At 40.7% G+C, this 22391-nt stretch overlaps 1 protein-coding gene across 1 annotated transcript; it reads left to right on the top strand.

Annotated features, from left to right (window-relative positions):
* The first annotated feature begins 258 nt into the window (after positions 1 to 258).
* On the top strand, positions 259 to 21095 carry rps6ka5 (ribosomal protein S6 kinase, polypeptide 5). Its single transcript, XM_079370054.1, has 17 exons — positions 259 to 587; positions 3424 to 3495; positions 3657 to 3875; positions 4101 to 4216; positions 4325 to 4426; positions 5228 to 5311; positions 5432 to 5535; positions 5623 to 5773; positions 6458 to 6619; positions 8447 to 8572; positions 10557 to 10690; positions 11214 to 11307; positions 12699 to 12869; positions 13191 to 13382; positions 14608 to 14767; positions 15216 to 15379; positions 15933 to 21095. The coding sequence occupies exons 1-17, from the start codon at positions 518 to 520 to the stop codon at positions 16212 to 16214; spliced, it is 2403 nt and encodes an 800-aa protein (XP_079226180.1). The 5' UTR covers positions 259 to 517; the 3' UTR covers positions 16215 to 21095.
* The last annotated feature ends 1296 nt before the right edge of the window (positions 21096 to 22391 follow it).

Raw genomic sequence — 22391 nt, 5'->3', positions numbered from 1 at the left:
GCCAGTGATATCACTTCCTGCAACAAATAAAAACCCAGAAACCAAAATTAAAATTAATAATATGTCTTCTCTATCTTTTTCTTTTATCCTTTTCACATTAATGTGAACACTTCCGACTATTGATTGACTGACTCCCGCGCGTACTGGGGACATTTGAAGGCAGCAGCAGCAGCAGCCGAATTTCGAAGAAGGCGGGATCGTATTACGTCATAATAAAACTACCCAATCAGACGTCAGATTGTCCCATAGCAACTCCAATGAGAGAAGAGGGACTGTCTGGTTGCGAAGGTAGTGGTAGTGGTGGTGTCCTCTCTCTGGAAGAAGCAAGTGTTTCCTCTCTGGGCTTGCTTGCTGCTAAGACTAGTAGCAGTATTTTATCTGTACATCTGTCATATTTGGAACTGGACTAACAGACGTTGCGTAATAATTAAATTTCTAAATGTTAATAAGTGCAAACTAGCATGTAAGGTAATCGTAACATTGTCTGAAAAAGCCTTCTGTGAACATAGAGTTAACGATGCCATCCCCGATGGAGGGATCTTCCAGAGAAGGTGACCTCTTTACTGTGAAACATGAGCTGAAAAATGGTAAGTTAGCTGCTTAAACTTGTAACGCTGTCCGTTTTTTTTTTTAATGAACCATTTACCGTTAGGGTCGCACGTGCCCTGGATAAATGTTAGCTGGCTAGCTTAAGGAGGCAGCAGCTGTCACTGTCTCCAATGAGCGCTTCATTATTTAACCTCACTAAAGTCCAAACATGAAACAGGTGAGCTAACAATAGCTGACTGTCTTTTACCTGTTAGGCTCCTGCCAACTCACCCAAACTAACCTTACCTAACCATTTCACTCACGGTAGCAAACTGCTACGTAATATCCGTGGTCAACTAGTGATAATATTAGCTTAAGCTAGTTGTTGACGTGTAGCAGGGCTTAATGAGACAACCCTCAGATATTTTCTACAAGTTTTTTTTTTACCCATATTAACCCCTTTACTGATTGTTAATTTACTTAATGAGTTCTTTGTTCCTATCGCTGTCAACATATTAGCGGTTAAGCTAACCCCTCTTCCCAGTCTATGAAGTGACAGCCTGTTAGCTTCACTCTGCACATTAAACAGGTGTGTAATGTTCATGTAGCATCGATAGTACCTGCACTGTGTGTGTGTGTGTATTACAATTATAGCAAGGTACTGATTCGTTGTACCTAGTGTATTAACACTGACCTGCATGCATTGTGACTTAACAACAAGAAATTCAGTCCTGTTTACAAATCTAACATGTTAAAGATGAAGCTGTTTTTTTGACAGGGTTTGTTATGAGTGACCTGATTCAGCACAGTGGGCTACTGAATGAAGTTACAATCCTGCCTGCCTGCAGCTGCAACCGGATTATAGTGACACATTGCTGCTGTTCAGGCTGCAACATGACTATGCTGCACCTCCTTTTTCTGCCCTGCCCTAAATATGCAGTCGGTCTACTTGTCAGTATGCACTTTGTGTTTAAGTTAGACTTAACTGTTCTTTGGACCCCTGCTTGTAGCACTTAACAACGGCTGCAACAAGTTATTATTCCTGCAATCATTTAATCCTTTAATTATTATAGGTGTACAGATTTAATGTGAAGTCTGTAAAATGTCAGAAAGTTTTAAAAATTGCGCATCACAATTTCCCAAAGCCCAAAAGGGACCTCTTCAAATTTCTTGTCTTGTCAAATCAAAAGTTCAATACCAAAGACCATCCACACATGAATACCTTTTTAAATGCTTTAAACAGCAAATATAAGGCATTTTTGTTTGACATAATAGGAAAAAAACACAAATATTGATCTTTTTTTTTTAATCAGAACTATACAGAACACTTTAATGCTAATTTAAAGTACAGGTAATTTAACAGCCAGAATATTTAAAAGACAGGCTTTTTGTTTGTAGTACACAAGGCATTTCAGGCTGAAGAAAACATGGAAGATCCTTTTATTTTGCTGTCAGGCCTCATCTGGTTAGACACCTCTCCAAATCTATTAATAAACACTAAAATCAAACCTGTCCATAGCAGGGTGAGCTTGACAAGTGTGTTATGCAACCACAACCTTTTGACCTGAGATATAAAGGACAGCCGTGTTGTTGTTTTGCAGTAAGCAATCCAAGTGCCTAATTTTTGCAACATTTCTTCTCGTGTGTAAGCGGATAGGATGAAATCAGCCGTTTTAATTGCTCAGTAGCCTATTTTTGGAGTGCGAGACAGAAGGAATGCGTTCACTACAATGGACATGCATGTCTCAGAGCGTGCCGCGTTTAGTCAGCTGGAGCCCTGTGATTAGGAACGACGTGTAGTCACTGACAGTGTGCACAAAATTTAATAAAGATCTTCGATGAGAAATAATGAACGTTTCAGGTTTTCTTGGCAGTTTCACGAAGGATCTTATCTTTGCTGTTGCATATTTGAAGGAGAGTAAAGGAGGGAGAGTTGTTTTATTGATGCCTTTGTTGACATGAAGGAAGGTTACTGGTTATGCTTGAGCAATATTGGCATTGCACTGATGTACAACTAAACAAATTCACTATTGCAAGATGTCCAGTGCTACCAGTCTGCTGATGTTAGCCTCAGTTGATCACCACCCAGACTGTCCTAACTCGACCACTGTTTTAAATTGTTGATGTTCCAGTTTAAAGCCCTCTTCTCCGCCCTTTTTGACTCGATTAGCTTCAAAGCATCAGCGCTGAGAGTCTCTTTGAACCAAAATGAAATGCAAGCATACATAATTAATAATGTGGCCACCAGTTACGAAACAAAAAGCATGGAGAGCACTGAGGTGAAGCAAGGTAAAGTTCCTTTGGTGAGCATGCAGATTTTCTCAGCAACAGTTAAAAACAGCAGATACATTTTAAGTGCATTTACCACTCGACTTTATCAACAGTGTCGAACGGAGGATAAGAATTGTTGTTGTTTGAGGCTAATGCAGACATTTTAGATTGTGAACTCACCATCTCTTTATCTTTTTGATTTAGAAGGAGATGAAGTTATACTGACAATTATAAATGAATCAGATACTTACATTTCGGAGAACAGTCTATAACGGTCTATGATTAATAAATGGCTTCGAGCAAATAGCCGCCACAAGCAGTTAGGCTTTCAGTGCAGTGAATATAAATATAAATCTCCCAATGTTCCAGATAAGCCCCAGTGGAAAATATCTCATGTGGAAAACATTATTCTTTTTTTCTTTTTCCGATCAAGCTACTCTTTGATATTGTAAACAATGTGAAGCATGCTTTCACATCCTAGCCTTAGGGGACTACATGTGTTTTTCTTATTACCAGAAATATGTATGCTAACAAGTATTTCACCATTCCAGCCACATAGTTTTGTCATGGAGAAGGTATTTCATGTGATTTGCTTGTAATATTTGATTTCTGCTCTGACTTCAGCCAACCTGACGGGCCACATAGAGAGAGTGGGCATTGAAAACTTTGAGCTGTTAAAAGTTCTTGGCACAGGAGGTGAGTGAAAAAGTCTCTCGGTCGCAACTTTTTTTTTTTTTTAAACTCTTGCGGGCTCGTTAAGCGTCCGATATTGTGTGTTGTTGGAATGATAAGAATGTCGGTCATTTCTGCTGCTCTGCACTAAACTTTGCCCTCCATGTGTTTATTTTAACCACCAGCATACGGCAAAGTGTTCCTGGTGAGGAAAGTGAGTGGTCATGATGCAGGGAAGCTGTATGCCATGAAGGTTTTAAAAAAGGCCACGATTGTACAAAAGGCAAAGACTGCCGAACACACGAGGACAGAGCGGCAAGTGCTGGAGCACATCCGCCAGTCCCCGTTCCTCGTCACACTTCACTACGCCTTCCAGACGGATACCAAGCTGCACCTCATTCTGGGTGAGGATTCTTTATTGGACACTGACATTCAGGCGCTGCAGATTGCCTCTTTTGTGTTGTTTATTCAAGCAAGACGAAAGGTTAATGATTGTTAATTCACAAGCTGAGTTAATGAGTGTAAACAGAAATGTTAGTGTCTGCCCTTCCCTGCAAAAAAACCCCACAACAAAACAATGTACATGATTCAGGAATAAAACTTGACACGCATGGTATTTCCCATTACAGATTATGTAAACGGGGGGGAGCTCTTTACACATTTGGTGCAAAGGGTGCGATTTAAAGAGCAAGAAGTAGCCTTGTACAGTGGAGAGATTGTGTCGGCATTAGAGCATCTGCACCAGGTAATCCGGAGACTCATGAAAATCACAAACTCTAATTCAGAATCGATGCATTTCTGCTCGCGTGCCTTTTTTTTTGTTGTAACATTCGTCCCTCTGTTGTTGTTGCAGCTTGGGATCGTCTATCGGGACCTGAAACTTGAGAATATTCTACTGGATTCAAGTGGTCATATAGTTCTTACAGACTTCGGCCTCAGTAAAGAATTTGACGAGGTAAAGTTTGTCTCAAAGAATATGTGTCAAACTGAAAGACTTTTTATGTTTAGGACGTTTTCCATGAAATCCAACAAATACTATTCTCAATTGGCTTTTCTTTTTTTAGTTTCAATGAGCCAAAACATTTCCTGAATTTTGGAACAATTCGAATTATCTTATGAAAGAGATATTGTCCCAGGATCACTCCATGCTTATTTGAATTGGACAGTCACGTTTTAACTAAAAGACCAATAAAGCACTGACACTGAGATTTCAGACATTTTGAAAGTAATTAACTCCTCATGGCTAAATACTTCAGATCTTTTTATTGCAACTCTCTTCAGGTCTTTTTTTTTAATTTTTATATATATATAGATTTAAAGATTCTTTTGAATTGACTCAAAGGCACCTAAAAGTTAAAGTTCCTTGTTTTTTGTTTCCTTGAGATTTCCTTCCTCATGAATTTATTTGTACATTTACATTTGTGAGCAGTTATCGTCTTTTTTTCCCATCCTCTGCTGGCTTTGTTTCTTCTCAATCTTATTGCGTTATAGCAAGACGTTTGTCCAAGTTGATAAAATGCCGTGCACAAAACAACAAAAAGCCTGCGGGACCAGTTCATAGAAGAACATTTATCCAGAACATGACTGGTCATCAGTCAGAACAGAGAACATGTAGATGAAGAACTTTTGATTGAAACCAGAACGATCAGAGTCTTAAATCTCCTACGGCCTTCTCTGAGTGAAAAGTGGCAAACACTGTCAGAGATCTTCTATATTTTGTGATACATTTACACGTGTGTTCATTGTTATCATACAGGTGGAAAGAGCGTTTTCTGTTTGTGGCACTATCGAGTACATGGCTCCAGAAATTGTAGAAGGAGGAGAGTCTGGACATGATAAGGTAAATGTTGTTTTTCTGCTCTTGTCTGTTGGCTTAAATCGAGCAGCTCAGGCTCTCTCCTTCAGTCAGATCTGTCTGTTAATCTGGTAAGCCAAAGTCATGGTCTTTCATGAATTGCAGGCAGTGGACTGGTGGAGCCTCGGCGTATTGATGTACGAGCTTCTGACTGGCGGCTCACCCTTCACCGTTGATGGAGATGAGAACTCGCACACAGACATCGCCAAGTAAGGACTCACCCTGACGAGCAGCCAGAGTTTTCAGCTCTCCTCCAGTTTTAATCACTGTGACCATATCTGTCTCACTCATCGCAGAAGGATTTCAAAGAAGGATCCTCCTTACCCCAAAGACATGGGACCTCTGGCTAAAGACCTCATCCAGAGACTCCTCATCAAAGACCCAAAGAAGAGACTGGGATCAGGTCCTAATGGAGCAGAGAATGTGAAAAAACACCCTTTTTACCAGGTGGATCTCATTGCCTGTCTCCACTTGTTCACAATATTTAGAAGAACGTAATGGCAGTGTGGGCTGTTGCTACACATATGAAGCTGCTTTGAGTTAAGAGCATTTAGAGAAACAGGAGGAAAATAACAGAGTACAATGACATCTTTACTGTACCGAGTGTTCAGGTAATGTTACCTCCTGCATTTGAACATAAATATTCTGCCCACCTCCTTTCAAAAACGAGCTCCAAACGTGAGCTTTGATTTCATTTTTAAGGAGGTTCGTGGATTATTTTAAACTTTCATTGTTTTATACCCTCTTCTCAACATCAAAAACGATTCCAGCCCAAACAAATGGACACAGTGGATTTGTCTGTGGAAAAAAAGACTTATTTCTAATATGAATAGACATAAATAGAGAATGGTTTAAGTATAAAATTCCACCCAAATATTTCATACGTTTCTTAAGGTTTGCACAGAGACAGAGAGCTAAAATGTCCAAAAGGGAGCCGCTTTTTACTTTGGCTCTGTTTAAACATTTCAGGGCCTGTTCTTCTTCCCTTTTATCACTATTTCTACTTTTACTCCTGTCTTTTTTTAAACAGGTTTCTCCACCTCTATCAGACTCAAGTATGTGTGTGCATTTGTCACTTCTGGGGACCATCCACAATGTTTTTTTTTTTGTTTTGTTTTTTTTAAACTTCAGAAAATTAACTGGGAGGACTTGGCAGCTAAGAAGGTTCCGGCTCCATTCAAACCGGTGATTCGGGATGAGCTGGACGTCAGCAACTTTGCAGATGAGTTCACAGAGATGGATCCCACTTACTCTCCTGCAGCTCTGCCTCAGAACTGTGACCGCATCTTCCAGGTGAGAACACGTTAGGGGATGTTGAACAGCCAGAGATATTTCTTTGCTTTTGTACGTGTGGAGTTTGTTGTCCACAGACAACAAATCTGCCTTTGTGTTGTACTTGATCAAACCTTTATTGAACCGACCATATCCAATTGAAATGACTTCTTTTTTTTCCACTTTTTAAGGTTTTAGCTCCAGATTTAAATCAAAGAGATTCTTATTGTTTTAAATCACATTGTTAGGTTTATTTTTTTATTTTTTTATCTATTTCATTTTACAGGACAAACCGTTTTGGTCAGCTGGTAAGCTAAATTAGGCAGCATTTTGACCTGCAGCTCATGAGCCCCCAGATGATGGGAAAACCGCTGTTTTTTCTTTTAAACTTTCTGACATTTGAGTGTCAAGCTTTCAGCCTGTTGTTGCATTGTTCAGTGTTCAATAATGAAGCTGAAAGTAACAATAGCGTACAGATTGGACAGGCAAAATTTGAACCGAGATTCTTCCCAGTGTACGGTTTTAGGATGCACTTTGTTGACCTCACAGGTCTTTGCACAGGACAGCATTTGACATGTGAAGCTGCTTTGATCTGATGTTTGTCCTGTCTTTGGTTGCAGGCAGTGTGAAATGTTGACACGCATGAAAAAACAGCATTATGCATTACCCACTTTTTGTCTGTGACTATATTTGACATACTCCACAGCAATTGAAGTAATCAAGTGAAGTTGTGAATGTCCTCAAAAGGTTGCTGTAAGTCAACATGAGTCTGTCTGTGTGCACTGGTATTCAGATCAACTAAAGGCTCTTTTATTGAAGTAATTGCTGCCATATGCAGCTCTCATTGAAGTAACAGATGTGAATGACTATTTTTGATGTAGCTTTGAACCGTAATATGGCCCGCAGCTCGGTGCCAGCTGATGGCTGTCTGATGTATCGCATGAAATTTCAACTCTGATTGCCTTCTGGATCCTTGAGCGAGGCAGATCAATAGATCCATTAACGGGCTTCTCTCATGGAATAAAAGGTTACACTTCGAGAGCATCACTACGTCTGTCTCGGTTACGCCTTCAGTCTTTGATTGCCAACTTCATCTTGGCTTTTTTCGCTCTCAGCTGCCATTCACACAGTCTGAAATTTGGTGGTCTTTATAATTTGCAAGCCTAGCAATCTCTGCGATAACGACAGCAATCCCAATTTTAAACCTCGCACTTGCTCCCCCACAGTGCCTCACAAAACAAAATTAAAATTGCATTAAGAGCGCCAAGATGTAATTTCACAGCAGAGCAATCAAATATTCAAGCCCGGCAATTTGGGGCATCTCATTCATTCAGCACCCATCCTTCCGTCCATCCATGGCTGTCACCACATATCACACAGCTGTGTGTGTGTCTGTGAAAAAGGGAAAAGAAAGATTAATGCCAGCTCAAAGCTTTGGGCTCCCCACAGCTGGAATTAGGCAGGCAGCGCTCCACAATGACAGGTCTAACAATAGTAACAGCTGGACAGCCGCTGTCACTCACACAATCACAGAATGGCTTTTATTGTTGAGCTGATGGCCTGCTTTGACAAGGAATTGTTTAAAAAATGCACAACAATTTAAAGTCATGGAAGTGCATCAAATACAGAAGATGGCTTTAAATGTATCCCATAAGTAAACCAAACAAGTTCTTTCTGAGTCCACCTGGTGATTTAAAAAAAAAAAAAAAAAAAAAAGGCTTTCTGATTAAACTCCTCATGAATACTTGGCTCTCTTCTGAGGCTGGATGTTTCCTTCCCTCTGCCCATCCAGTAAAATCCCACCTTAGTAAATGTAAACAGCCAGAGTTGATGTATTTCTGTGTGCAGGGATACTCTTTCATGGCCCCCTCCATCCTGTTTAAGAGGAATGTGGTGATGGACGACACTGTACAGCTGTGTGGGGGCTCGGAGAGGCCCGGCTCTGCCGCGGTGGCCCGCAGCGCCATGATGAAGGTAAGATGAATGGACTTGGATGCCCCTGCACAAACACACTTAAGCTAATGGCTGCTGTCACAAACGGATGAGACTTTATCCGTCCTCTCCAGTCCACTTTTTCCCCCTTCTGTACTTGTTCTGCTATGTTCACTTTTGGTCTCCAGCAAGAAACCTATTTATTTAAAGGGTTTGTGCATGCAGTTGTGTGTCCGTGCAATATAAAGCTTTTGGAGGAGTAGCCGTGCATTGCTTTTTGTGTGTTTATCGAGTTTGGATAGATGCTGGGGATTTTTATGTAGTTAATCGAATGGATCTCTTATAATAAGTGGATTGAATTTCTATACCGTTTTCACTCAAGCATTTCAGTTTCATTCAAAACCTCTATTTGTAATTAAAAATAAATCATGGGGAGCATCAATAGCCTAGCGGTTACGTACAGAAGCTAAAGTCACAGCGGCTGTGGGTTCAAATCCTATTTCAGCCCTTCACTGTTTTTTGTCCCCTGCAGTCTTCTCTCTCTTTCCTTTCTGTCTCCAGCTGTCCTAACTAATAAAGTCCACGAAAAAAAGGAATCGGCATTCAGTGCTTTAGAAAGGAGAAGTTTAAACCGAGCAGTGAAGCGACATTAGAGTCCCGTTACACTCATTTCTCTCTGTGCTGTTTCCTGCCACAAACTAACAGGAACTAGATTACAGTCCGTATAGTGTTGTAGTGGGCGCTCATATTTAAAAGGTTCAATCTCGGTTTCTCTGTATTCCTGTCACTTCCATGTTTTACTTTTTGAAATACAAATGCATTTGGCAATACAGCACAACAAGACACATTTACTGGGATGATCATATGATGTTATTAAACTAAAACATTTTCATGATCACATATAGCTTGAGTCTAATCTAATCGCATAGAGAAGGATTTATTAAAACAGCAACTTAGTTACGTATAGAGCACTTTAAGCAACAGGCAATGATCAAATTGTCTCCAAGAAAAAGAATATAACGGAGACATGATCACATTTAAACGGACTCAAATAAGAGGATTTAAAAGCAATCGAGATAAAAAGTCAAAACAAACGACGTCGGTAAAACAGTACACGTAAACAAAGCTCGTATTGCGTGCCGACATTTCTTCATGATTACAAATAAAAGTCTGTGAGTGCAGTTTACAAATCGTTTTTGTTGCAGGATTAAAGAAACAAAAACACAAGAGGCAACAGATTTTAGGACAGGGCAGAAGTGGAGTGTCGATGAAGACGGATGAGAGTTTCAGGCCGGTGTAAATATTGATCCAGAAGTATTATCATGACATTAATCTGAGAGCTGCTTTATTTTGCCATTATTGTTGCTGGTTTTCATATTAGAATTATCATACTGTTACTGCTAAATCTTCACATACATTTAGCTCTGCTACTAGCAATATAGCTATGAATCTATTGGATTCATTGTCTTTCCTTCTGCATCTCCCTCTCTCTCGCTGTCCAAACCCCCCAACACAGCTACAGCAAACGCCTTTTCACCATTCTTCTGCTTCTGCTCGACGTTCCTGCCTGTTAAAGGCAGCTTTGTTATATTACTTACAAAAATTCCACATGAATCTATCCGGCGCACTCATCATCACTTGGCAACATCTAGCAGAGGGTACGCTCAGGACCTGCTGTTTTGGTAAAGTGTCTCGAGATAACATTTGTCATGAGATGGACAGGCATGACCAACGTCATCTAATAGCAGTCCGTCACCTTTTCTCCATATATGGGCGTAGAACTAAGATTATTTTTAATGATGTGCGTATTTGTTAGATATACAGGAACACAGGAGTAAAAAAGAACTTTAAAGAAAGAAAAAAAGAAAATCACATAAAAACTCAACATATTGTGGCTATAAAAGTTATTTGTCAGAACCCATGCAGTTCTAATTTCATTGTGTATATATATATATATTATGTATGTAGCAGGAGTTCAAACTACATTTTTAATGTTTGAATAGTTTCCACTGTTCCCTCCCTGCAGGACTCTCCCTTCTATATGGGTTATGAGATGGACCTGAGGGACAGCGTGCTGGGAGAGGGAAGCTTCTCCATCTGCAGACGCTGCACACACAAGAAAACAGGACAGAAGTATGCAGTCAAGATCGTCAGTAAGAGGTATGAGCTCAAAGCATGCTCGCCCAGATGTGTTTGTTGACCTCTGTGTGCGGTTTATAAAGAATTAGTTTTCCACCTTCGTCCTTAAAAGGCAGAAAGTAGGCCAGTCTTAATTTTAAAAAAAATCAGAGTTTAGGAATGCATATTTAAAAGATGAATACATCATTGTAAATAATTACATGAATTTTCAACTTTTACTTTCCACATTGTTCTGTTAAAGGTTTGAAAATCAAAAAGTGAGTATACGAGAACTGAGCCTTGTAGCACACCCCGTTGATCTGTGGAAGGCAAAAGAAAATGTAATATTCTGCGTATACACGTAGTGACTGTTTATTTGCTGTCATGTGAAGCCAAGTCACTTCTGCATATTTCAGTTGAATTGCCAAGTCTAAGCTTATTGAAAACGTGTTTAAGAACACCAAAGATTCCCTCTGAAATGTCAGAGTCTCACTCTGTTGTGTATGTGTGTATTTATGTTGTATTTTGTGTCAGTTATCTGGCTTCCTGCTTGTGTTTGCTGCAGAATGGAGGCCCAGACTCAGCGGGAAATAGCGGCCCTGAAACTCTGCGACGGCCACCCGAACATCGTCAAGCTGCATGAAATTTACCACGACCAGGTGAGGCGCTGACTGCTGCGGTTACATTTGCCAACATAAATTCTGCTCTGCATGACTCTCTGTGGAGCCTGTGAGGACAGCAGCCTTATTAAGTCCTGGAACTGGAACAAGACAGATTAATGGGGATGCTATAAGCCCTCGAGGTCTCTTTCCACCTTCTCTGTATTGTCCCATAAACATCTCTACTTCTGCTCGATATATTTCACAGCAAACATATTTTTAAACAGCAGCTGCACAAACATCGATTTTGCACCGTCGAATTCTAGCAACCTAGTTTGACTCATGTTGCTGATGGAGACGTACACTCAAGCTGAACTAAGTGTGCATACGTTCCAACTGAAGCTTACCTTGGTTATTCTGAAGGTGTGTCTATGTGGCTGACTGTATACAGGCTCATTAGTCCCGCTCCTTCAAGCCCAGGAGCACCACTTTAGTCCTGATGAGCTCAGTGGGGTTATTAGTGTACCTCAGAGGCCCGTGACCCAGATCAAAGCCGAGCTGCCTCACCTCGCCTCAGACTGGTCCCGCCTTTGTTCAGCAGAGCCAGCACTAATGAGAAACTCTACCCTGCTGCCCAGACACATTATTCCCTTCCCTCTCTGTTTGGCCCCTTTTACTTTTACGCCTCGCCTCTACGTTTGGAGTTTCTTGCGTATGGACGTATGTTTTTGGCTAAATTTATCATGCAACCCAAAACAACTTTAACTCTTAACTTTTTTTTTAATTAAACTTAAAGTTGTAAAAACCAGGTAGATTTTAACTCACACACAACTTTTACACATTTGTTGTTTTGTTTGTCATGAAATATCTCATATCAGGACACATATATTCACACATCATATGTTTATTTATGTAAGCATATTTTAACTGGCTATGAAACAGAAATTAAAACTGATGTCTTCCTATGACCCACAAAAGCAAACAAAACTATTAGCAACAAGTTTAGTGAACTCTTTATAATTGTTTTGTTTCACTTTAAACAGTACTGAAGTGAATGACTTAAAAAGTTTTTTCCAGAGTGAGTGGTGTAAATGACTGTTGATTGTGGCTTGAGGAGAGAAAAAAACAGGTCAGGATCAGCATGAGCAGCTTTGTGCCAAAAATCTTTTTCAAATCCTGACTCAGTTCCTATCATATACAAGACACAAAGCTAAACATTTGTTACAGTGCAGGAAAAAAAACATTTAACAAGTGCTGAGAAAAAGAAAGATAGAGATAGAAAGTAAATGCTGCTTTTTAATTTTTAAAGACACAAAAGCAAAATCCACAAAAAAAAGATGGAAAATTAAAACCCGTTTCTTAAAAAGAGGATAAAGAGGCGAGTTAAACAAACAAGTTGAAAAGAAGTCCATGTGCATTTTATATTGTGTGTGTTTATTTGTTTTCTGTAGCTTCACACGTACCTGGTCCTGGAGCTGCTCGGTGGAGGGGAGCTGCTGGAGAGGATCCGAAGGAAGCAGCATTTCAGCGAGACCGAAGCCAGCCGCATCATGCGAAAGCTGGTGTCTGCCGTCAGTCACATGCACGACGTAGGAGTGGTGCACAGGGACCTGAAACCGGAGGTACCGGACTTTTTTCCAGCAGGTCCATCGTTTGAAACTCTCTGAGCTCAGTTTGTGACTTTGTTATAAGTACAGACACTCTGGAGCACACGCTTTAAAAACAGGATTACTGTGTTTTTCTGAACTTTGTATGAGCTGTGCTGTTGTCATTCTGACTGTGCAATCTTGGGCAAAACAAGAGTAAAATTGATTTGACCCCAACGTGGGTCAAAAGAACCTGGTCCCACAAGCATTGATGTCCAATTTAGTGTGCTCTTGAGTGGACCAGTTTTGCACAGCTGAAAGAAATGATTGCTCTCCGTGTCTTGAATTGCTTCATAGAACCTGCTCTTCACCGACGAGAGTGAGAACTCCGAGATAAAAATCATAGACTTTGGCTTTGCTCGCCTCAAACCACCGGACAATCAGCTCCTGAAGACTCCCTGCTTCACGCTGCAGTACGCAGCACCAGAGATACTCAAATACGACGGCTACGACGAGTCCTGTGACCTGTGGAGCCTCGGGGTCATTCTGGTGAGTGGGTGTGGGAATGACAGAGACCATGCTCGGACTGATGGAGAATCTTTCATTTTTAACATGATTGTAAAGGGAAAGAATATAGAAACAGCCTTTCTACATCTGCACGTTACAAGTACTTAAATTGACAGTTATTTGTAGATGCACATTAAACAATAGAACAGAAACCTTTATCATAACCAGTCCATGCTTACACAATTACTGCAGGCCATTGTTTTATCAATAAGCTGTTATTTCCTACTGATTTAGCACTTCTGTTCATGCTCTCACGATGTTTGTGCGTCTGTTTATATTTTGTGTGTGAATGTGCTCATGCATGTTTGCATGTGTGTGTATGTTTAGTCTAATCTGTTTTGCATGATATTCGTCTTCCTCTCTCTACAACCCTCAGCATCCTGTGGTGAGCTGACACAGTTTAACGCTCACTGTGGAGTGAAGAGAAACCAGCCTTCCTTTCAGAGCAGGTTAAGGGCTGTGCTCATGTGAGATGTTGTTTTCCTGGTCGCGGAAATGTCGTCTTAATTTAACCTTTTTTTTTCTGCGTAGAGGAGGAAAATAAAAAGGAGTTAGGGAGGATGAGCGGACACACGGGGGGGGGGGGGGGGGGGAGATTTCTATACTTGGCCAGTCATCCGTACAGTTCCTGGGCTCTCTGTTCAAATGCTGTTTGGAAGCGTCGCCCTCTGGGGGAGGGGGGGCATGGGGCTAGTGTGCCTCATAAAGCTTTGATGCGATGGCTGCTGACAAGCTGTGTGCACAATGCCCTGGAAGCAGAGTGAGCCAACACAGAGAGAGAGAGAGAGAGAGAGAGGAGGAGGAGATCAGGGCACGGCAGATCCTCCGCTGCCAAAAGCTCTGTTCCCAAACACTGTCATCTAATGAGAGCTGTGAGGGCAGATGCAAGCAGGCCAAGGTGAATGTATCCTGTTCAGTCAGCTGAGCAAAGCCCCCTCTCCTGTTGAGTGCTGGTTCAACCACATTCAACAACATGCAGAATAACAATCGAAACTGTGGACAGTCGTGATCGGTCAAGAGGGCCCGTGTTTTTATTCACTGCTTTAACATCGATGTCTGGCTGCTGTTCTCTCTACCACAGCAGTAACAATGATCAGAAGCATGATGTGTGTCCTTTTCCAAAGTGACTGTTAAATCTTACATCAACATTTGATCGGAGTAGATGTATAAACTTAATTCAGGGTGTTACGTTTTTCTCTGTTTGCAGTACACTATGCTGTCTGGCCAGGTGCCTTTTCAGTGCCAGGAGAAGAGCCTGACTCACACCAGCGCTGAGGAAATCATGAAGAAAATCAAACACGGGGACTTCTCGTTTGAAGGCGAGGCCTGGAGAAATGTTTCCCTGCAGGCCAAGGACCTTATACAAGGTGAAAATAGTGTTTGTTTGTTTGTGTTCTATCAGATGAATAATAAAGTTCTTTAAGGACCGTGTCTGTCCAATAGTGTAATGGCTTGTTTCTGTTTCATGCATCCTGGTGTAGAAAATGCATTGCAGCTTGTTTTTGGAGAACAATAATTCGATGGAGTTTTTTTGACACACTGTTATCTTTTTCGACAATAATGTGAACTGATGTTAGTGAAGCTTTAAGCAAAGAAACCAAACAATAAGGGTCTGATTTTTACAGACCATCTCCATGAATTTTGTCTGCAGCACCTTTTGTTCACATTTGCATCCCAGATTGAACTTTTAACCTACAAAGCAGCTCACGGCGACTGAGTTCTCCCGAGGAGTAAATCACTTCCTCTCCATGTCTTAGATTTTCTCTCTGAGTATTTCCAGCGCTCAGGGTAATTATCTGTGCCTTGTTCCCGCAGAGCTGCTGACGGTGGACCCAAACAAGAGGATTAAGATGTGTGGCCTTCGATACAACGCCTGGATCCAGGATGACAGCCAGCTGTCCTCCAACCCGCTCATGACCCCGGACATCCTGGGCTCCTCCACTGCCTCCGTGCACACTTACGTCAAAGCTACCTTTAATGTAAGAGCAACTGGGATGCCTAATGCCTAACCTAATGCTTCTGATGGAGTCCTTTGACCAAAGCTTAAATATAGAGATGAAAATGAGTGTAGAACAAGATCAATAGACATTTTATTCATCAATACAAGAAAAACAAATCTGAACATTAAAACCTGTGAATCCTTTTTTCAATCCCAGATATATAAACGTTCCAGAGTCTCACTGTTGCTTCTTTGACTTGCTTATGTTGATAAATCCTTTATTTTTTTGGCTTTAGGCTTTTCATACCAGCTGCAGCTTGAAGAATCTATGAATGGTTTCATGATTCTAAAGGATGTACCGGGAAAGTAGCCACAGATGGACCGATAACAGAAATTAGCATCAATTACATTCTCAGTCTACACAAATGTAGTTTATGCATGAACTTTTATTTTTGTATACCTTTTTTTAGAATTAAAACGAAACTTGAGAATAGAAGAAGAAGGTTTAAAGTTTTGCCACTCTCTCTCCCCACACTATACGTAGTCTGGATAAATGCAGAGAAATAACTAACCCCTTTTCTTGTCCTTTGCAGGCATTTAACAAATGTAAGCGCGAAGGTTTCCGCCTGCAGACGGTGGACAAGGCGCCGCTCGCCAAGAGGAGGAAGATGAAGAAGACGAGTACGAGCACAGAGACCCGCAGCAGCTCCAGTGAGAGCACCCACTCCTCGTCCTCTTCCTCCCAGTCTCAGGGGAAGATTTCCCCGGGGGACGACACCAACCCGCAGCCCTCCAACAGCACGCCTGTAAACACACCCGTTGCCCTAGAAACAGACAAGCCAGCACACCCAGCCTTTGACTTCTCGGAAGGGTAGTGATGGGAACAAGCAGAAAAACCGATTCCGACAGTTTGACGACCCGCAGGATGGCGTGGCCCAGCGTAGAGACGATGATCTTCTCTTCCTCTTCGTCCCCGGCTGCTCTCTGCCTCTGGCTCACCTGCATGGACGTCCGCACGTCTCCAAAAACCAAGCATGCAGCAGGAGCATCAACCGTCACCTCAATATCAATCAATCAACCATCTCTAGCAATAGCCTATTCCCTTTTTTTCTGCCTCTCTCAGCTTCACACACAGACTGTTTTAATCAGGGACTGGACCGGGAAGGAATCACACCAGGGTCCAACATGAAAAGGGCTGCCACACTGCCCCAGGTCCAAACAGACCATGGAGAGACATGTTCAGTCTCGTCATCGAATCACAGCTCTATCCCCGTCTGCTCCGTTTTAGCTGTCTCTGTCTCTGCGCCTCCGCAGGTTTTAAAAGGGAAAGTTGTCGTGTTTACTCCCGGATGCTTTGTATTTTTCTGTCAGAAGAAGAGAAGAAACGGAAACGTAGGTTCACTTCTCTTTTCTGAGAAGTCTCTGCAAGATGGAGCAAGATATTTATATGTGAATTTTACAGACTGAAATGTATTTATGATAAGCTATATTGTTAACTTATTCATGGTTCAGACTGATCTGAAAAGAAATAATGGCTCGTGAGTGTTTAAAAAAAAAAAAACAGATATTTTGTGTTATTGTATTTTCTCTTTGTCAGCTTGAAAGACTGTTTCCATGTAGTCTAATAATGCTCATTTATACATCTCATAGTTATCAGAGATCGTTAACGCTTAAAGTAGGTTACTGAGACATTTTAAGATTATTCTAGGCAAAAAGAGATTAACACCTTTAGCTGCTTGGTAAATTCATGTCACCAAAATCCTTTTGTTTCTGGAGTCAGTGGATTTAACTCCAGCTTTTTCTAGAAGTTACAAAGTATATGTCCTTGTTCATGAGGATTAAAGAAGCTCAATCTTTTTATAGGAACAACCAAATGCGATGCAGGATGTTTGACCACATCTGTGCTTTTATTGTTGTATGGGGAGCACTGCTGCCTGATGGGACCTGACCCTACAAGCAGAGCTGAATTTAGACTCTTTAGATTATTATTTTTCGCCTCTGATGTGGGAGTACGACTCCTCAAGGCTCAGCTTTTTTCGCTGCTGCTCCACATTGTCTGATCCTCCAGTCAGTATTTAGCGCAGCAGTGGATTTGCCTTGTGTGGCGCAGGACTTAATTGTCCCTTTATATCACTGCGTCCAATTGGATTGAGCAGGAAAGTCCCTATTGGAAAATTCCGATCAGCTTAGCGAGGGCGAGCCACGGAGGAGTTCACGGCTGCGTTTTTGGGAGATCCAAGAGGCCATAGAGCATCTTTAAGGTGCTTCCATGTCTGTTCAGGTTTTTAACAAGATAGGAGCATTATATGTGCCAAAAAAATGCAGCTAAATAAATGGTTTGTTGCTATGAATTTCAGTAGGACAGTTTACAGTATAGTAGGATTTTCTTTAAGACAAACTGCAAAAATTGCCCTTTGAGTCTTTAAACTACTGCCAAATGTGACCCTCTGCTCTGTTTACCATGTTGTACTGCATGACTGAAATGGTGATCTTTGCACTGTTTGACATCTTCACGTTGATTCAGACATCTGCTAAGTATTAAGTCCCCAATGCATGACATCACCTGAGACATCCACCTCCTCTCTTTCCTTCCTCATTGGCTCTTTGAAGCAGTTTCCTACTTGAGTTAATGTGAGTTTTTTTTAAACTTGCACATTTTAAAGTACCTGTGAAAATGCAGGTCGTTTTACTGTTTGAGGTGTGATGTATTTAAACACCAAAACCCCATTTTTACAATAGTTTGAATATTGTAATGTACCAATGTTACAATACTGGTGTTAGCCAGGATAGCTAGGCAAGTAAATGCAATGCTCTGTAAACTGTTTTTGCAAGTTATGTGTTTGTCTGTTTTCATGGTACTAGTTCTGTATTCTTTTGGATCTATACAGGGGTGTTTGTGTTCGGTGTGTGACTCGAAACCGTTTCTCCTGCTCATCCAGGATACAAACATCTTAGTTGGACTGAACTGCGTGCATTTGAATACACTCGCTCATCTTCTTCCATTTGAATGCACTCTGATCTGAACCAAAGCATTAACTTCAAGGTAGCTGCTCTAAGCTGCATGAGGATTTTCCTTTCATGCAAATATGCAAAGAAATGCTTCACACTGTATGTCACACTTTCTGTTTGCTCTGGTCCAAACTAGTGAAATCTTTCTGATGTTTCAAGCTGAGATCACGTGGTTACATTGTACAGTAATGTTCTTGAGATCTATTATAATCATATCCTGTTCATTATCATGCTCCAAACTATGCATCTCTTTTCCATGTTGTTTTGCTTTTGCCATTCCACTAAGACCTCACTCAATGGGTCTAAGGGTAATGCTGAAGTGAGCACAACAGGATGTACATTTACCATGCTTTTTACTCCCATACCATCAGCCACAATAGAACTAGCAAAGTAAGATCCACCATATGAAAAGCTGGAAACCTTGGGAGCTAAACACTACAAACAGCTCTTGTCTAACCGAGTCTCGCATGAGTTCCCCGCTGCTGCCTCATTAAGCCTCTTTTCTTTTGTTTGGGTGTATTAATAGCTCAAGTGGAGGAAGAGGAAAAGTGTCCTATATCGAGCTTCCCTCTGGGAGCTGGGCTCTATTAGCTGATGTGCGGCAGTGCTGTTTGTTCCAAAGAAAATACCGTACTCCACTCGCTGCCTCCGTGGGACCCAGCTCACTTTGCTTTGGAGGGAAGAAAACATGCAGGGTTGCTTTAGCAGCGAGCTCTCTTGGGGCTAAATTTCAAGCTTGTTCTTCCCCTTTCATGAACATTAAGTTGGTGGGAGAGAGAGAGCAGTTTTGATGCGATGTCCTGTTTTCCCTCCAATTTGAATGAAAATGAATTCCTCGCCTCTTATCTTCCCGCTCTCTGCTTTTCTCTGGTTAGAAAGTTTAAAGCACCCCTCCTGCTCAGCTTAACATAAGAACTCCTCTGTTTTCTACAAAAATAAGAGTCCTTGTTATTTAAACCGTTGTGTTCTTAACCAGTGATGGCTGTTTTGGGTTATCGAGTCCAAGGATTGGAAATGTATGCAGCTGTGTTGTTCAGCTGTAGATCTGTCAGCGCTGTCATCTTTCTGCTCAAGAGACGCATGTAAAGGCCAAAGCTCAGAGCGAAACAGCTCCTCAGTCAGGTTCTTTTGTGCATGCTTTTTTTTCTATTGAGGTGCTTGTGGAATCATTATGGAGCTGTCCAGGGTGCTGAAGTGGCCAAACCTTTAATATTACTGCAAAAAGACCCCTTAAAAAACCAGCAGCTTTCCGCGGTCCTTTCAAACAGTGAATATATATCAGCAGAAGTTCTGTAGTTTCCAAAAAGTACTGGACCAGATAACCAATTGGATTAAGAGTGCGTTTGAGAAAAGAAGTTGCCTTTCTTGTCACTTTCCAAATGATTTCACATGTAAAAAAAAAAAGCATCTAATGTGGATGTGTCGTCTAAGAGTATCTTTTAATACATCATTAAAGGTATTAGGTCAAATGACAGGGGGCTAACTTTAAACAGTGGACAGTGTTTGGAGTTGTTGCTTTAAAGGGTCGTTCACTCAAACATGCCTCGAACAGTTTGCATAAGAACCTGTTTCTCTTGGTGAGAGCAGGTCGTAAAAAGGTGTTCAGTTATTTTTCCAATACGTAAAGTAATGAGGATGTTGTTTCTTACTTTAAAAAGAAAAACTTCTAATATATATTTTTTTTTTTATGTCGGAAACAAAATTCCTTTCAACAGGAGTTATTCTGGCCCCAAGCAGAAACGTCGTAGACCATTATGTCAGAACCTGCGACATAAAACCAAATAGAGAACGCACTTTTTTTAAAAGGATATCAAAACACTTTTTGATAAACGTGTGTAAAGTCCCTTAAAATAAATGTTAACTGCTCCTTGAAGTGTTTCTTCATCAGGAACAAACATGCAGGAAAGAAGGACAAGCACAGAAAGAACAAAAGGAGTCCAGACCGATGATTCACAGAGGAAAAGATAAAATATATATTCATGCCGACGTTTCAGTCCAATGTTGATGATGCGTCCTTTTAACAAGTTGTTTGGAGAACTAACTTCCAGTACTCTCTTCTTCCTTCCTCAAAGGTAAATCTCAGTGCTCAGCTTATGATGGGACACCTCGGCACGTTGGACCCCTGCTAACGTGTTTTTTAAAGCCTAGTGTTGCTTGATTCTTGCAGGGATTAGTGCTGCACAGAAAGTTTTTGAGAGTTGTATTATTAAGGGAAACATCAGTGGTTTTCTCTTTGAGTTCTCATGCCAACTTTACACTTTGAAGCATCATCTGCGTCTCCACCAAATCCATCAGCGTCACGCATGTGATACCGCAACAACCCTGTGTCCAGTTCATTCACCTCATCTTGTCATATTGTTAATGCAGCGTGTCATCAAGTACTGTAGCAGTGAATCCCTTTGAGATCGGTCAAACTCGATGTTTTAAAAAACACGCAATCAAGCTTTAAGGGCAAAACTTTGCACTCGTGTGTTCTTTTGTTCTTATTTAACTTATTCATGTTTCGTAAAAGATGAAAAATCCTTGTTGACTTTGTGCAGGTTTAGTTGTTCGAACCATCTGTGTGGCTGTCGTCCAACATTTCTAAAAATAGAAACCTCAACACTGAATAGTACTTTGACTGGAAGTATACGTTGTGTGCATACCTGCTTTATTAGGGCACTGTGAACATCATCATCCAGGTCTTTAGGTTCAGCGTTCATATTTTAGAAAGACCTTGATTTGCTTCAATAAATGCTTTAACTGCTGGCTGACTACATCTGTACTTTTAATGGATTTAAATGGATCCTTGGGTTCATTCATTGTGAGCGTATTTACATCATATCTGGGATGTTTTATCATACCAGGATTTGTGTGTTGTCAGAATGACAATAAATGTACTATTTCATGTTTCACTGATAAATCTTTACAAATAAATTAGGAAACAACTTCTAATTTTTAGTCTTTTTTCTTAAACTTTACTTCAGTGGTGAGCCTCTAGATGGCAGTGTTTGATTAAAAACTGACTGGAGAACAATCTGCAGTGTAGCATGAATTCCTTCCAGTCTCTGTGAGAAAGAGAGAGAGAGAAACCCAAGGAGAAGTGTTCAAAGTTTAAAACTATTTATACAGTTTAACTCTGTTAAGAAAACCTAGAGATCAACGTCCGTGTGTAGGGTCCATAAATGCTTATTTATAACAAAAAAAGTTATATATATGTCCGGTTACATTTTCTGTGAGATCTGATTTCTCCTGTCCTTGTGCTGTCGGTGGTTTTCAGGTCTGCAGAAAGCAACAAATACTGATGTCTGACTCGAGAAATGTTCATTCGGAAAACAACATATTAATTCTGGTAATCAGGGAATAAAATGTCAATTAAAAGAAAGATATACAAGTAAATAAAGGAAATATTTCAAAGTTGCAAATTTAAAAAAAATCCAAATAGTACAAAACTATAACATCGGTATAACGAACATAGTGAATATAATTAGTTTGTTTCCGCTTAGATTTCCACGAAATCGCCAGTTTGTTGTACATGTTTTGTACTTCCCTTAACTGCCAGCAGAGGGCGCTCTGTGGCCCTGAGTTCACCTCATAAATCTGCTCTTTCAGGAAACTGACCAACACAAGCACATAAAAGGAGAACAGTCCATGAGTACAGTTTATTTTAAAGGAGATTTTTAAATCAGCCTTTTGCTACCAAACCAAGGCATGTGTCAGGTATAATATTTACAGGATGTGGATATCACGCAGAGGGAATCTGGATAAATGTATTAAATGGTTAAAAACCTTTCTGAAACCTCATACGTTATTTTGGCATTTATGAAAAAAAAAATCAATTTAGATTTTGATGGTTAGCATTTGGTTTCTTAGTTTAGGAATTATTTATTTGGCTTTTTTGAACATTAAATCTTTATATCCTAATAAGAAGTCAGGCTAGGATTTTAAGTGTACGGTGGCTTATGTGGGACACAGTCTAGTTGACACAGTTCTGTAGATCTGTTGTATTTTTATTTTATTTTTTTAAACAAATTAATTTTTTTTATGCATGGCTTTCAACCCAC

The sequence above is a fragment of the Symphodus melops genome (genome assembly GCF_947650265.1).
Source record: "Symphodus melops genome assembly, chromosome: 19".
NCBI classification, from domain to species: domain Eukaryota; kingdom Metazoa; phylum Chordata; class Actinopteri; order Labriformes; family Labridae; genus Symphodus; species Symphodus melops.
The sequence above is the reverse complement of the archived record's forward strand: the minus strand, read 5'-3'. Positions and strand labels throughout refer to the sequence as shown.